The 15,025-nt window shown below is 45.6% G+C and overlaps 1 protein-coding gene across 1 annotated transcript in view; it reads left to right on the top strand.

Annotated features, from left to right (window-relative positions):
• The window catches only part of SPAG9 (sperm associated antigen 9), a 228,701-nt gene that overhangs the window by 181,714 nt on the left and 31,962 nt on the right, over positions 1 to 15,025 (top strand). Inside the window, 3 exon segments of the mRNA XM_030208362.1 lie at positions 6,944 to 7,069; positions 10,886 to 10,966; positions 14,738 to 14,805. Coding sequence (XP_030064222.1) covers positions 6,944 to 7,069; positions 10,886 to 10,966; positions 14,738 to 14,805 — 275 coding nt within the window.

Here is a 15,025-nt window from a genome sequence, read left to right as displayed (position 1 = left end):
TCTCAATCTAGCATCCAAAATAACTCCCAAATAATGAAAAGAATCTGACAGATCCACCTTACCAACCAAAAGCTACGTCAACACTTCTGGACTGTTCAAAATAGCCTGTTAAAACAACAGGCCTTAATTTTGGCTACATTCAGTATCATCTTGTGCTTCTGTAGCCAGCTGTCTATTGCTAATGAGCATTCCATATCATCAAGCTGATCAATCCATAGACTGGTGGGTTGTGTCCATCTACCAGCAGGTGGAGATAGAGAGCAAACTTTTGCCTCCCTATATGTGGTCATGTGCTGCCGGAAACTCCTCAGTATGTTCTCTATCTCAGCAGGTGGTGGTCACACACAGCAGCAGCTCTGGCTAGGCCTCCAAGCCTAATTCTTAGGTTTTGTTGAGTGCCTGGGGTTGAGGGCTCTTTTGAGCAAGTGCAAACCTGGTGGTGCCAGGTCCCTCCTTTTCTCCCCCCTCCCGCTGGCTCCGTTAAAAAAAAAAAAAAAAAAAATTTTGAACGTCCTTAAAGGCGTTTATTTCGACGTTTATTTAAACGTTTATTGCAGCTACTCACTGGGACACCAGGTCGTTAAAGCTCGGAGCGGCAAGCAGGTAATTTTTACCTTTTTATAGCGGGCAGGGGGTTCCCCGATTCTTCTCCTCTTGGCATATGGCGTCGGAGGGCGAGGGCGCAAAGAGTCGCTCCCCGGATCGCTTGAGCGCTTCTAGAGGGGATGCGGGGGTCTTAAAGCCTGATTTGCCCTTGTTGGGTGACAGTTTCGAGACCGATGAATGTCCCGGTCCTTCCTCCGGCGTGGCGGTTTTTCCCGCCATAAACGCCCATCCCCCGCTCCTCGCCTCCGCCATCTTGGCCGGCCACGCGGCTCGGACGGCTTCTTCTTGGGCCGCTCTTGAGGTTGGAGACATTAATGCCATGAACGCCCTTAATTTGGGCGACGGCACAAAAGCGGCTAAAGTTAAGCGCCGTTCTTCCCGCGCGGCTCCTTCGCGGAGTGTCGCGCCGGACGCCATTTTGGATGCGCAGCATGTCTCTCCCCCCGCTCTTGCGAGCGCCGGTTGAGGGTGCGTCTAGGGCTGTAGCCCAGGCTGCGGAAGTGCACAGTCTGGGGGGTTTCTTTCCCGAGTTTGTTTTGCTGCTGCATCAGGCCTTCCTTATGCAAAATGCTGCCCCTGCTCCCTCGTCTGGTAAAGAGGTTGAGGTTCCCAGAGGTAAACGCCCTCGGGTTGATTCCCAGGCCTTGGAGGACTTCGTCTCCTCCGATGTAGATGAGGGCAGCGTATCTGAGTTCTCCCAACGGTCCTTTGCGGATTCCTTGGAGGAGACGGATCCCCACTCGGATGGAGCGGATGACCCCTCTGCAGTGCGGCTTTTTAGCTCAGAGGATTTGCCCAACCTGTTGATACAGGCCATGGACACTTTGAAGATTTCCTCTCCGGAGGACGTCTCTCCCTCAGCCCCTGTTGGCTCTGCCATTATGCTGGGGACGAAGCGCCCGCCTAGAACCTTCCACGTGCATGATGCCATGCACACCTTAATTTCGGCTCAATGGGATGTCCCTGAAGCGAGCCTTAAAGTGGCTAGGGCTATGTCCCGCCTCTATCCTTTGACTGAAAGTGAACGTGAGGCCTATCTGTGGCCTACCGTGGATTCTTTAATCACTGCGGTGACTAAGAAAACGGCGTTGCTGGTGGAAGGTGGCACGGCCCTAAAGGACGCCCAAGACAGAAGATTGGAGGCGGCCTTAAGGTCGTCCTTTGAGGCGGCTGCTTTAAGTTTTCAGGCCTCAGTTTGCGGCTCCTATGTGGCCAGGGCGTGCCTGACTATGGTGCAGCGGGCTTCCCCCTCGGATCATTCCTTGAGGGCTGATTGGCCGGCCCTGGAATCGGGCTTAGCCTATTTGGCAGACTTGCTGTATGATGTCTTGAGGGCCTCAGCTAAAGGCATGGCTCAGACAATCTCTGCGCGGCGGTGGATTTGGCTGAAACATTGGTCTGCTGACCACGCCTCTAAATCCCGCCTGGCTAGATTGCCTTTTAAAGGCAAGCTGCTCTTTGGGGTCGAGCTGGACAAAATCGTGACCGATCTCAGCACGTCTAAGGGCAAGAAGTTACCAGAGGTCAGGGCTCGGGCTAGTACTCGTCCCGGTACCTCCAGAGGACGGTTTCAGGAAGCCCGTCGGTACCGCCCCGGGCAGGTCGGGTTCCTCTGCCCCCTCTTCCTTTAAGAGGAATTTCTCCCCCAAGCAGCATTCCTTTCGCAGAGACCGCCGTCCCGGAGGTGCTCCCTCCGGTCCTCCCCCAGGGTCTCGTGCCCAATGACGGGGCCTTGGTCCACGCCCCAGTGCAGATTGGAGGACGGCTGTCCTCGTTTCTGGGCGAGTGGACCACAATAACTTCAGACGCTTGGGTGCTGGAAGTCATCAGAGACGGCTACAAGCTAGAGTTCTGCCGACCCTTAAGAGACGGGTTTGTACTCTCTCCCTGCAAGTCTCCGGTCAAAGCTGTGGCAGTGCAGCAGACTTTGGACAATCTGATCCGCCTGGGTGCGGTCGTTCCGGTGCCAGAAAGTCAGCTTGGCAAGGGGCGTTACTCCATTTACTTTGTGGTACCAAAGAAAGGAGGTTCTGTCCGGCCTATCCTCGACCTCAAAGGGGTCAATCGGGCCTTGAAAGTGCGGCACTTTCGCATGGAGACTCTCCGCTCTGTTATAGCGGCAGTGAAGGCAGGGGAGTACCTGGCATCCTTGGACATCAAGGAAGCGTACTTGCATATTCCCATCTGGCCTCCTCATCAACGCTTGGCTACTGCTCCGCGGACCTTTTCCAAAGTAATGGTGGTCATCGCGGCCTTCCTGCGGAAGGAAGGAGTACAAGTCCATCCTTATCTGGACGACTGGTTGATCCGAGCCCCCTCTTATGCAGAGTGCGGCAAAGCTGTGGACCGGGTAGTTGCTCTTTTGAGCTCCCTGGGATGGATCATCAATTGGGAGAAAAGCCAGCTGCGCCCGACTCAGTCCCTGGAGTATCTGGGAGTTCGATTCGACACCCAAGTGGGCAGAGTGTTCCTGCCAGACAATCGGATTGTCAAGCTTCAGGCTCAGGTGGACCAGTTCCTAGTAGCCTCTCCTCTTCGGGCTTGGGACTATGTGCAGCTGTTGGGCTCTATGACGGCCACGATGGAAGTAGTGCCCTGGGCCAGGGCTCATATGAGACCACTACAACAATCTCTGCTGCAGCGCTGGACTCCGATGTCGGAGGATTATGCTGTGCGCCTTCCCTTGGACCCAGCAGTGCGCAAGGCGCTGAGCTGGTGGATGCAGACAGACAAGTTGTCTGCGGGAATGCCTCTGGTGACCCCGGAGTGGATTGTCGTCACGACGGACGCCTCTTTGTCGGGCTGGGGAGCCCACTGCTTGGGAAGGACAGCGCAGGGGCTCTGGTCTCCTGCAGAGGCAAAGTGGTCTATCAACCTCCTGGAACTCAGAGCCATTCGGTTGGCGCTTTTGGAGTTCATCCTGGTACTGGTGTTGAAGCCGGTACGGGTCCTGTCGGACAATGCCACGGCTGTGGCCTATGTCAACCGCCAGGGAGGTACCAAGAGCGCCCCTCTAGCCAAGGAGGCTATGAATCTATGCCAGTGGGCAGAAGCGAACCTGGAGCAGCTGTCAGCGGCCCACATTGCCGGAGTCATGAATGTCAAGGCGGACTTTCTCAGTCGCCATACCTTGGAGCCCGGAGAGTGGCAGCTATCTGCTCAGGCGTTCTTGGGCATCACGAAGCGCTGGGGCCAGCCGAGCCTAGATCTGATGGCGTCATCGGCCAATTGCCAAGTACCGCGCTTTTTCAGCAGAGGACGGGACCCTCGATCCCTGGGAGTAGATGCTCTTCTCCAACAGTGGCCGACTCAAGAGCTTCTCTATGTGTTCCCGCCCTGGCCCATGTTGGGCAGGGTGCTAGACCGGGTGGCAAAGCATCCCGGCAGGGTAATCCTGGTGGGTCCGGATTGGCCCAGACGTCCCTGGTATGCGGACTTGATCAGGCTCTCAGTCGACGATCCTCTGCGGCTGCCAGTGGAGCAGGGCCTGTTACATCAGGGTCCCGTGGTGATGGAGGATCCCTCCCCCTTTGGTCTTACGGCCTGGCTATTGAGCGGCAGCGTCTGAGAAAGAAGGGCTTCTCAGACAAGGTCATTGCCACTATGCTGAGAGCGAGGAAGCGCTCTACTTCTACTGCTTACGCCAGGGTTTGGCGTATATTTGCAGCGTGGTGTGAAGCAGGCTCACTTTCTCCCTTCACTGCTCCAATTTCTTCAGTGTTGGCGTTCCTGCAAGAAGGTCTGGAGAAAGGCCTGTCGCTCAGTTCCCTTAAAGTCCAGGTAGCGGCTCTGGCTTGCTTCAGGGGCCGCCTGAAGGGTGCTTCCCTGGCTTCGCAGCCAGATGTGGTGCGCTTTCTCAAGGGAGTTAATCACCTGCGCCCTCCTCTGCACTCAGTGGTGCCTGCGTGGAATCTCAACCTGGTGCTAAGAGCATTGCAGAAGCCGCCTTTTGAACCCTTGTCGAGGGCATCTCTGAAAGACCTGACGTTGAAAGCAGTCTTTTTGGTGGCTATCACTTCAGCCAGAAGAGTTTCCGAGCTCCAGGCGCTCTCATGTCGAGAGCCCTTTTTGCAGTTCACTGAGGCAGGAGTGACTATTCGCACAGTGCCTTCCTTCCTGCCCAAGATTGTTTCTCGCTTCCATGTGAATCAGCAGCTCTGTCTCCCTTCCTTTCGTAGGGAGGACTACCCAGAGGAGTACTCTGCTCTTAAATATCTGGATGTGAGACGAGTCATCATCAGATACTTGGAAGTGACCAATGAGTTCCGGAAATCGGATCATCTGTTTGTCCTGTTTGCAGGTCCTCGTAAGGGTCTGCAGGCTGCTAAGCCTACAGTGGCAAGATGGGTCAAGGAAGCCATTGCAACGGCTTATGTGGCCGCGGGGAAGGTGCCACCTATCCAGCTGAAGGCTCACTCCACTAGAGCTCAGGCGGCCTCGATGGCAGAGGCCGGGTCCGTCTCCTTGGAAGAGATATGCAAGGCGGCAACTTGGGCTTCGGCTCATACATTCTCCAAGCATTACCGCTTGACTGTGGCTGCACGGGCGGAGGCCCGGTTTGGAGCTTCAGTGTTGAGGTCAGGGATTTCAATGTCCCGCCCTGGGTGAGTACTGCTTCGGTACATCCCACCAGTCTATGGATTGATCAGCTTGATGATATGGAAGGTAAAATTATGTATCATACATGATAATTTTCTTTCCATTAATCATAGCTGATCAATCCATAGCCCCTCCCAGATATCTGTACTGTTTTTATTCTGGTTGCATTTCAGGTTCAAGTTTAGTCTTCAGTTACTTCAGAAAGACTTCGTGTTCAAGTTTTTTCACTTGGATTCTTCAAGAGTTGAGACGAGTTTGTGTTACAGTGAGCTGCTGCATTCCTCTCCCCTCCGTTTTACGGGGCTGGATTGAGATTTAAATTCTGCCGGCACTCCCTCCCGCTTCGTGCGGCTGTAGGGCAGCTTTGTACCCCTTCCGCTTCGGCGGTGTTAGGGTCAGTCAGCTCCTCCCGCGGTTGCGGTTGCAGGATAAGCCAGATCCCCCCGCATCGGCGGGTGTGGTGTCCCTCCCCCGCTCCGCGGGGATGAGCTGGACGGATTCCCCTCCCCCACTTGTGTGGGGATGAGCTGGGTTAATTCCCCTCCCCCGTTTCGGCGGTGGTGAGCTGGGCAGAGTGTCCCTTCGTGGGTGTAATTCTCTAAGTGCTGAGTCCTGCGGATGGAGCTTTGATATCGACATACTGAGGAGTTTCCGGCAGCACATGACCACATATAGGGAGGCAAAAGTTTGCTCTCTATCTCCACCTGCTGGTAGATGGACACAACCCACCAGTCTATGGATTGATCAGCTATGATTAATGGAAAGAAAATTATCATGTATGATACATAATTTTACCTTTGTTTATCAGTTTTAAATCTGGATCCGGGGAACAAAAACTAATAAAATATCAGTGTGTATATCAACACCCACAGAAAATTTCTGAATCAGACGAATCAAAAGTGCTATAAACAAATATAAAAATAAGGGTGAGAGGATTGAACCCTGCGGAACCCCACTAGTAATATCAAACACCGAAGAATGCACGCCCAGTTTGAGGTTGCTTTGCCACATTCCATTGGTTTTGGACTGGTCTGGTGGAATGAAAAGTGAATCAAAAGTTTGGTCATACCTGCTAATTTCTTTTCCTTGAGTCCCGACCAGACCAGTCCAGAAACCCACCCTGTTGCTTAGAGTTGATCTGGTTTTAATGATGCTGTTTTTTTCTCAGTTTCTTTTTGCTAAAGGTGTAGGGGACTCTAAAGGGTTCTTTGAGTGCTGTATTATGGAAAACAAACTTGAATTCCTTCCAGGAGTATTTTTAATTCTGAGCAGTTAGTTTAGTGTTTGGGTTTGTTATAGGAATACTGAAGAGCTCTGCCTGTGCAGCTCTTTTTATGGTGCAGCTCACAGCTCTTCAGTCATTTGTCTCTGTCAACTGTGATGGACACAGTCCATTAGTTTTGGAAAGAAAATGAGCAGGTAAGAAGTTTTTCAGTTCTGAAAATTAGTTGGTTTCATATCTCATCCAGAAAATCTCATTATTCAAATTTCTTTTGTTAGAAAACGTATTTTATCTAGCAAAATCCATTAGATCTCTGCCATTCCAGATACTTGTACTTTAATAAACAATGACCTTTCAGGAAAGTAATATGAATATATACTTTACACCAACAGTGTATAAATATAAACAGTGCAACCTGCGTAAAACAAGAGCAAAAAAGTCAAATGGGCATTTTGAGAATTATGTGTGACACTACTGCTGTAAATAGAGGGTTTTTTTTTTCTCTTTATCTCCAAGCAGTGAATCAGATTTGTATAAGGATGGAGTAGCTGTATTACCTAATGAGCAAGATCTGGTGAGGGAAGAAGCACAGAAAATGAGCAGCCTCTTACCCACAATGTGGCTTGGAGCACAGAATGGATGGTAAGAGAAGCCCTACTGTTTGAAAATTGTTGTGGAACTCTACTGCTGGAGGATGTGGTAACAACGGTTAGCATTTCTGGGCTGAAAAAAGGTTTGGAGGAAAAGTTCCTAGTCTGTTGTTAAGATGGACTTGAGGGAAGCAACTGCTTGCCCTGGGATTTGTAGCATGGATTGTTGCTACTCTTTGGGTTTCTGCCAGGTACTTGTAACCCGGATTGGCCACTGTTGGGAACAGGATACTGAGCTAGATGAACCAGTGATTTGACCTGATATGGCTGTTATGTTTTAGAACATTCCTCATTCAGAGAAGACTGCTTTGATTCTCAGAAGTAGGGGGTTATACTGCTTGGTTAATGCAGTACAATAGAGATCTTTGTAAGGAATCTACTTCTGTCTGCATAAACAGATATTTCAGCAATACAAATCTGGTCGTGGTTGACTGCTTTTCATCTCCAAGGCAGACACATTTAGTTCCATTTGTAGTTGGATAATAACTGGATATTCATGTGTATCTATCTGGTGGCTAATTTTACAGCAGGATGCCTATTTTGTAAAGGCAACAAAGATGGGGCTATGTGCCTTTATAAAAAAAGACTCCCACAATGACCACCAATAACACACAATACAAATGTTGTGGCACAAATTTATGTCTGCTCTGAGGAAGCTATAAATGCGTGCAGGTATTCACATTTTATAAAATATGCATATACTTGGCAACTATTCCCTTTCTTCACGAACTCTGTGACCGTCTACATATGGTATACATACACTTGTCAATTCACGTAATTATGTGTGTGTGTTTGGCCATGCAGTTGTATAAGAGCCCTATTACATAAGTACATAAGTAATGCCACACTGGGAAAAGACCAAGGGTCCATCGAGCCCAGCATCCTATCCACGACAGCGGCCAATCTAGGTCAAGGGCATCTGGCAAGCTTCCCAAACGTACAAACATTCTATACATGTTATTCCTGGAATTGTGGATTTTTCCCAAGTCCATTTAGTAGCGGTTATGGACTTGTCCTTTAGGAAACCGTCTAACCCCTTTTTAAACTCTGCCAAGCTAACCGCCTTCACCATGTTCTCTGGCAACGAATTCCAGAGTTTAATTACGCATTGAGTGAAGAAAAATTTTCTCTGATTGGTTTTAAATTTACTACACTGTAGTTTCATCGCATGCCCCCTAGTCCTAGTATTTTTGGAAAGCGTGAACAGACGCTTCACATCCACCTGTTCCACTCCACTCATTATTTTATATACCTCTATCATGTCTCCCCTCAGCCGTCTCTTCTCCAAGCTGAAAAGCCCTAGCCTCCTTAGTCTTTCTTCATAGGGAAGTCGTCCCATCCCCGCTATCATTTTAGTCGCCCTTCGCTGCACCTTTTCCAGTTCCACTATATCTTCCTTGAGATGCGGCGACCAGAATTGAACACAATACTCAAGGTGCGGTCGCACCATGGAGCGATATAACAGCATTATAACATCCTCACACCTGTTTTCCATACCTTTCCTAATAATACCCAACATTCTATTCGCTTTCCGAGCCGCAGCAGCACACTGAGCAGAAGGTTTCAGTGTATTATCGACAACGACACCCAGATCCCTTTCTTGGTCCGTAACTCCTAACGTGGAACCTTGCATGACGTAGCTATAATTCGGGTTCTTTTTTCCCCACATGCATCACCTTGCACTTGCTCACATTAAACGTCAGCTGCCATTTAGCCTCCCAGTCTCGAAAGGTCCTTCTGTAATTTTTCACAATCCTGTCGCAAGTTAACGACTTTGAATAACTTTGTGTCATCAGCAAATTTAATTACCTCGCTCGTTACTCCCATTTCTAAATCATTTATAAATATATTAAAAAGCAGCGGTCCTAGCACAGACCCCTGAGGAACCCCACTAACTACCCTTCTCCAGTGTGAATACTGCCCATTTAACCCCACTCTCTGTTTCCTATCCTTCAACCAGTTTTTAATCCACAATAGGACATTTCCTCCTATCCCATGACCCTCCAATTTCCTCTGTAGCCTTTCATGAGGTACCTTGTCAGACGCCTTTTGAAAATCCAGATACACAATATCAACCGGCTCCCCTTTGTCCACATGTTTCTTTACTCCTTCAAAGAATTGAAGTAAATTGGTCAGGCAAGATTTCCCCACACAAAAGCCCTGCTGACTCGGTCTCAGTAATCCATGTCCTTGGATGTGCTCTGTAATTTTGTTTTTAATAATAGCCTTTACCATTTTCCCCGGCACCGACATCAGACTCACCGGTCTATAATTTCCCGGATCTCCCCTGGAACCTTTTTTAAAAATGGGCGTTACATTGGCCACCCTCCAGTCTTCCGGTACCACGCTCTATTTTATTCTGTAGGTAAAACCAACTTACACATGAAAAATGCTTTATAAAATTACCAAGTACTGTGGACAAAAATATAACTGTATTTATAAAAAAAAAAAAAAAAAAACTTCTTACAGAAGGGGTGGTAGATGCATTGAACAGCCTCACAGAGAAATTGATGGAGATGAGGACTATAAGTAGTAACATAGTAAATGACAGCAGATAAAGACCTGTACGGTCCATCCAGAATCACAAATCCAAGAATGCACAGGACAAGCATAGATGGTCTATAAGGGAACAGGAAGGAATTCTAGAGTTCAGTAGTTGGTATAGATGGACACATTGGATAAGCCATATGCTCTTTGTCATCATTTTTAATGTATTTATGCTTCTATATTAAGTACAATTATAACTATTTTCAGTAAAACAAAAAGTAAGATTGAGAGCAGTCCCTGGATTTAGGCTTAGGCAACACAGGCAGTTGACTAGGGTGCCAAATTTTGAAGCCAACAAATGACTTGGGCTAAACAGGAACCTTATTCCACTTGGCTTTGGGACTGCACTCTGATCTCTGGGGGGAGAAACCTATAGGTGCCAACATCTTAAATCAGGCCCCATTGAGAGAAAATTGACACAGAAGTGAGAGCATCTTGTCTCTTTTCTTTCAGTGTTTACTGAAAGCTAGCCTTCATAAGCTGGTACCACATTTCCGGTAATAACTTGTATAGAATGTTTGTACGTTTGGGAAGCTTGCCAGGTGCCCTTGGCCTGGATTGGACAGGATACTGGGCTCGATGGACCCTTGGTCTTTTCCCAGTGTGGCATTACTTAATGTACTTATGTACTTATATTAGCTATCTGTGTGTAAGACATTAATGTACATAAGTATGGCCATACTGGGACAGACCAAAGGTCCATCAAGCCCAGCATCCTATTTCCAACAATGGCCAATCCAGGTCACAAATACCTGGCAAGCTCCCAAAAATGTACAAAACATAGATTCCTTACTCCATATGTAAAGTTTCATCCTAGAGAACAAGCTTTAGAATATTAACTCCTCATATCCTAGAATGAAAGAAGGGGAAAAGAAGTCGTTGTAGCAGAACATAGCATGAATGATGAGTTAAACCCTTAAAATTGCTTTAAGGATTGCAGACTTTTATCCAAATCCTGTTATCTTATAGAAATGTAATGGAGCAACAGCTTTGGTAAGATTTTGCTCCTGAAAAGGAACCATTAAATTTCAGAAATTCATGGAATATGTTGTTGTTGTTTTTTTTTTTAAGTGACAATTTTTATCCCACTCAGTAGCACTAACATAAGACAAATGGGTTTTTTTTTTCATGTTTCTGTGCTTGGATACTTGATACATAAATGGTAATCCATTAATTATCTTTATTTCTAGGTGTATTCTAGATATAATTTGTTTGTATTTCATTGATGTTCAGTGTTAAATCTTAAATTTTGTCCTTGCAGCTTGTATGTTCATTCTTCTGTAGCTCATTGGAGGAAATGTCTCCATTCCATTAAACTTAAGGATTCTGTTCTCAGTATTGTGTAAGTTTGTTTTTCTAATGTCTATATTTTAAAATATTTAGTTCCAGTGTTTTTGTTGATTATAATGAATGTTACATTAAAAAACAGCATATGATAGCCAAATAAGACACAGTATCCATCTTAAAGTCTAGTGTTTACTGTAGTCTAGAATACATTTAATTAATTTTGGAATTTATAATCCACTTAACCCTCAAGTTCAAGGCAGAGAACAATCTAAGTTAAAAGAACATTGGTATACAATAAAATGTTGTAACATAACAGGTACATATTAACTAATATGTTTACAGTGTTGAAAAATGGTACATGAGCAGTTATCCCTGACATTTCAATATAAGCCTCTGGCTGATTAGATCTAGAATAGCTCTGTGTTGATCCTATAAATCTATTGGATGAATAATTAAAAGAATGCATCCAATTATATTTCACTTTAGGAACATTCCAGAGTATCTGCGGGTAACAGTCAATTGGTAAGACATTTCTAACATCCCAGCTCTCAAAGGGTGGAGAGTACCAAGGACTTCCACTTTAATAATTGCCTTGTATAGAAAGTGCTCATGGTGATACTCTCACACAAATGTTTTGTTTTTTTTGTATCGGTGAAATTTTCCATGAGAAGTACATATATAGATTGGATTCTGATTCCTTCTTTCTTGAGAGAGGCTGCCATCACCTCCAGCACCTTGGAAAATGTGAGAAGAGCTTTGAATTGAAAATGCTCAACCAGAATCAAAAATCCAAAAGAATTTTTGATGCTGAGGCCCTATTGGAATATGCAAATAATGCATCTTTGAGATTCAAGGCTGTGAGAACCTCCCCTAGTTGAACTGCTGCAATAACTGTTTTTAATGTTTCCATTCTGAAGTTACTCCACTTTAAGCAGTCAAAATTCAAAAAGTGGGGGCAAAGATATAACAAAACAAAAGCCCAGTACTCCAAAAGGTTGAATTATGGAGGCAAACTCTCAATATCCCTCCATGTTAGACATAAATACTGGGGATTCAATATAATTCTTCATATAAAACTTTTATTTTTCAATTCAGCTTGCTTAAAACATGGTACAATCTTGTAACCGGACTCATACTAACTATCCAATAAAAATTACTGACGATCTTGACTTCTCCTGGTCCGTACATTGGGACCCATTTGTAGGTCTTGAAATCCGACCTGTTTTGACCGTCTATGTGGACTCCGCCTGAACTACCAGTTTGAGTCAGTGAAAGGACTGGGTGATTGGTGAAACTGGTAATGACACACTCTTATTAGCCAGTGTCTTGCTTTTCTCAGATGCCATTTTGAAGATGTATTGTTAGAGTAATGCTGAGGCAACATTGAGGTACGTGTTAATACATATAGGGGATTTTATTTATATTATCTAGAATTATTTTAACTGTATATGTGATATTCTAGGACCTATTACCTGATGCAGGTGTCTGAAACATGGACCATGTTGGTGATGGGTCCGGTTACAAGATTGTACCATGTTTTAAGCAAGCTGAATTGAAAAATAAAAGTTTTATATGAAGAATTATATTGAATCCCCAGTATTTGTCTAACATGGAGGGACATTGAGAGTTTGCCTCCATAATTCAACCTTTGGAGTGTTGGGCTTCTGTTGTGCATTCTGAAGTAAGGCACACAAAGGGCCTGATTTTACGGACTTCAGGCCTAAATAGGCCAATGATGTTCCTTTTTTTCTTGAGAACCACAAAGTAAATGGCATCTCTTCCTGGGACAGGAACTATGGCTCCGAGATCTAGAAGATTTTGAATGGTGGATTGTACTGCCACTGTTTTGGAAACTGCATGGCAAAGGAGAGGAATGAATCTGGAAGTGGGCGAGCAAATTCCAGTTTCTTCATTTGGCTGATCACATCCAGAGCTCATTAATCTGATGTGATTCGAGTCCATTCCTTGAGAAAGAGAGGAGAGAGAGGCGTCTTCCTATCTGATACATCATTAGGAGGATTGAACAGAGCCTGGCTGCTGAGCTCCTTGGGTAGTTGGCTTCCTATCTCCATGAAAAGAAGACAAACACGGGGCTTGGTAGCAAGATCACGGAAAGATTCTGGAATGTCCTGGTCTGTAGCTTCTGAAGTCTCTATACCTTGCTTTGCAAGTGGGCTGACTTCCCTTTATGTTCTGGCATTTGCAGAGGCTTGGAGTCCTCTCAAATCCTTAATGAGCTTCCCCAGATCTCCCAAAAAGTAGCTCTTCCTTAAATGAGAGCCTGCTAAGACGAGTTTTGAACACTATATCTAAGGTACAACAGAGGCAGCAAGCTGCCACAGTCGGTCATCCCTCTGGCAGGAATTCTGACTAGATCATGTTGTCCACTATATAAGCCAGAATCACCTGCAAGTGGTGTAGATCCTTAGTGGGATCCATCTTTGTTAGTTCTGAGAGTCCACGGATTTGCTGAATTAGCAGGAGAGATGCTATATGGAGAAGAAATAGCTACCTGTAGGTTTAGTATCGCTACCTTGAACACCTGCTTAAGAGAAGACTCTACATTCAGACCTGAATATCCTTTATGGTAGTCCCTCCTTCTGGAATAGTAGTTTTCTTAGTGACCGCTGTGATCAAGGTATCCACCTTTGTTTGCTGTAACTTTCGTTTACTTTTATAAACTAAAGGATATAGTCCAGCAATAGCGCTACCCACTTTCAGCATAGCTTCTAGAGATGGTGGAGGGTAACGTGACTTCCCTAAGGTTTCAAGGAGCACAATGAGAAAAGTGGTATTTGAAACCTGTTCTCCACCCACCTGCTGCACCATTTGATTGTCTACCACTGTGGTGGGATGAGTATACAAGTTCTCATACTTAAACCAACTCATCCCATCTGTCCTCTCCCTGCCCCCAGTGATGTCCTTTATCCAGTCTTTCAACCCTGTTGTTACCACTACTCTCTGTGTATGTCTCAAGAATGCTTAAATTCTGTTCCCGCACAGGTTTCTAGCACCACTGCTTAGTAGGTTATTCTAGACTTCTCTCATCCCTTGAACATATTGTGAGCTACATACAGCATATCTGTTCAGTTAACACATGTATGAAATCTCCAGATAACCAGTGAACCCTTTCTGTATAGAACAGTGGTTCCCAAACTTTTATCCAATATGACCCCATTTTAACTCTTAACTTGTGTGACTCGGATGATTAAAAAACAAAATAGCAGATCTACACCCCCTCCCCTCCGTTATCAACTTCCCCTGCTTACCTAAAGCATAAAGGCAGCGGCAGCAGTGGTGGTAAGAGTAGCAGCAGTCAGCACCAGGGCCTGTGCACTCAGCTTAGGTTACCAGTCAAACAAGAAGCCCTCGCTAGGTGAGTGGACAGGGCTGACTCATAGGCCACACGCTAACATCCACAACTGGCCATAGTGAAAGTAGAAAGGGAGGAGAACAGCCTTTTTTTTTTTTTTAACCCCATTTGGTTCTGACCCACAATTTTAGAATCCAGTAACTTAGAACATAGTTGTGGAATAGTTACTAAAAAGAAGTGTCTCTGGCAGTTTAATGAATACATACATATCCTGTGGAATGTTAGATTAAAGTAACGTAGAGTATGTAATGGTTAAGGCATTTCCTTACTAGAATGGATTTGTGTTGGGTCTCTAATCTAGATGGGCTACTGATGAACAGAACATTTTAATAGTATTATGAACTATTTTTCCTAGAGAGTTTCAGAAAATGTACTGCTAATGTGTGACATGCTTTTTATTCTTACATGACTTACTGTTTGTTTGTTTTTTGGGGTGGGGGGTTCTTTCTCCAGACATGTGAAAGGAATAGTATTAGTTGCCCTAGCCGATGGAACATTAGCAATTTTTCACAGAGGCGTTGGTAAGTAATTCTGTCAGAGACATAACACACTATCGTGCGATGGACCCAGAAACTGAGCACGTTGAAATATTTTATGATTGTAGTGTTTGTCACAGCAACACTGTGTTGAAATCCAGCATAGCCCACCTTTCTGTTAAGTAAATCTCTGAAAATTTTGAATATCTGTTTATTGATCACTTTCCAGTTGTGAACATTCTAATCCAGACCAATCAGATTATAA

The sequence above is a fragment of the Microcaecilia unicolor genome, chromosome 6 (assembly GCF_901765095.1).
Source record: "Microcaecilia unicolor chromosome 6, aMicUni1.1, whole genome shotgun sequence".
Lineage (NCBI taxonomy): Eukaryota > Metazoa > Chordata > Amphibia > Gymnophiona > Siphonopidae > Microcaecilia > Microcaecilia unicolor.
This window is presented reverse-complemented; position numbering and strand designations above follow the sequence as displayed.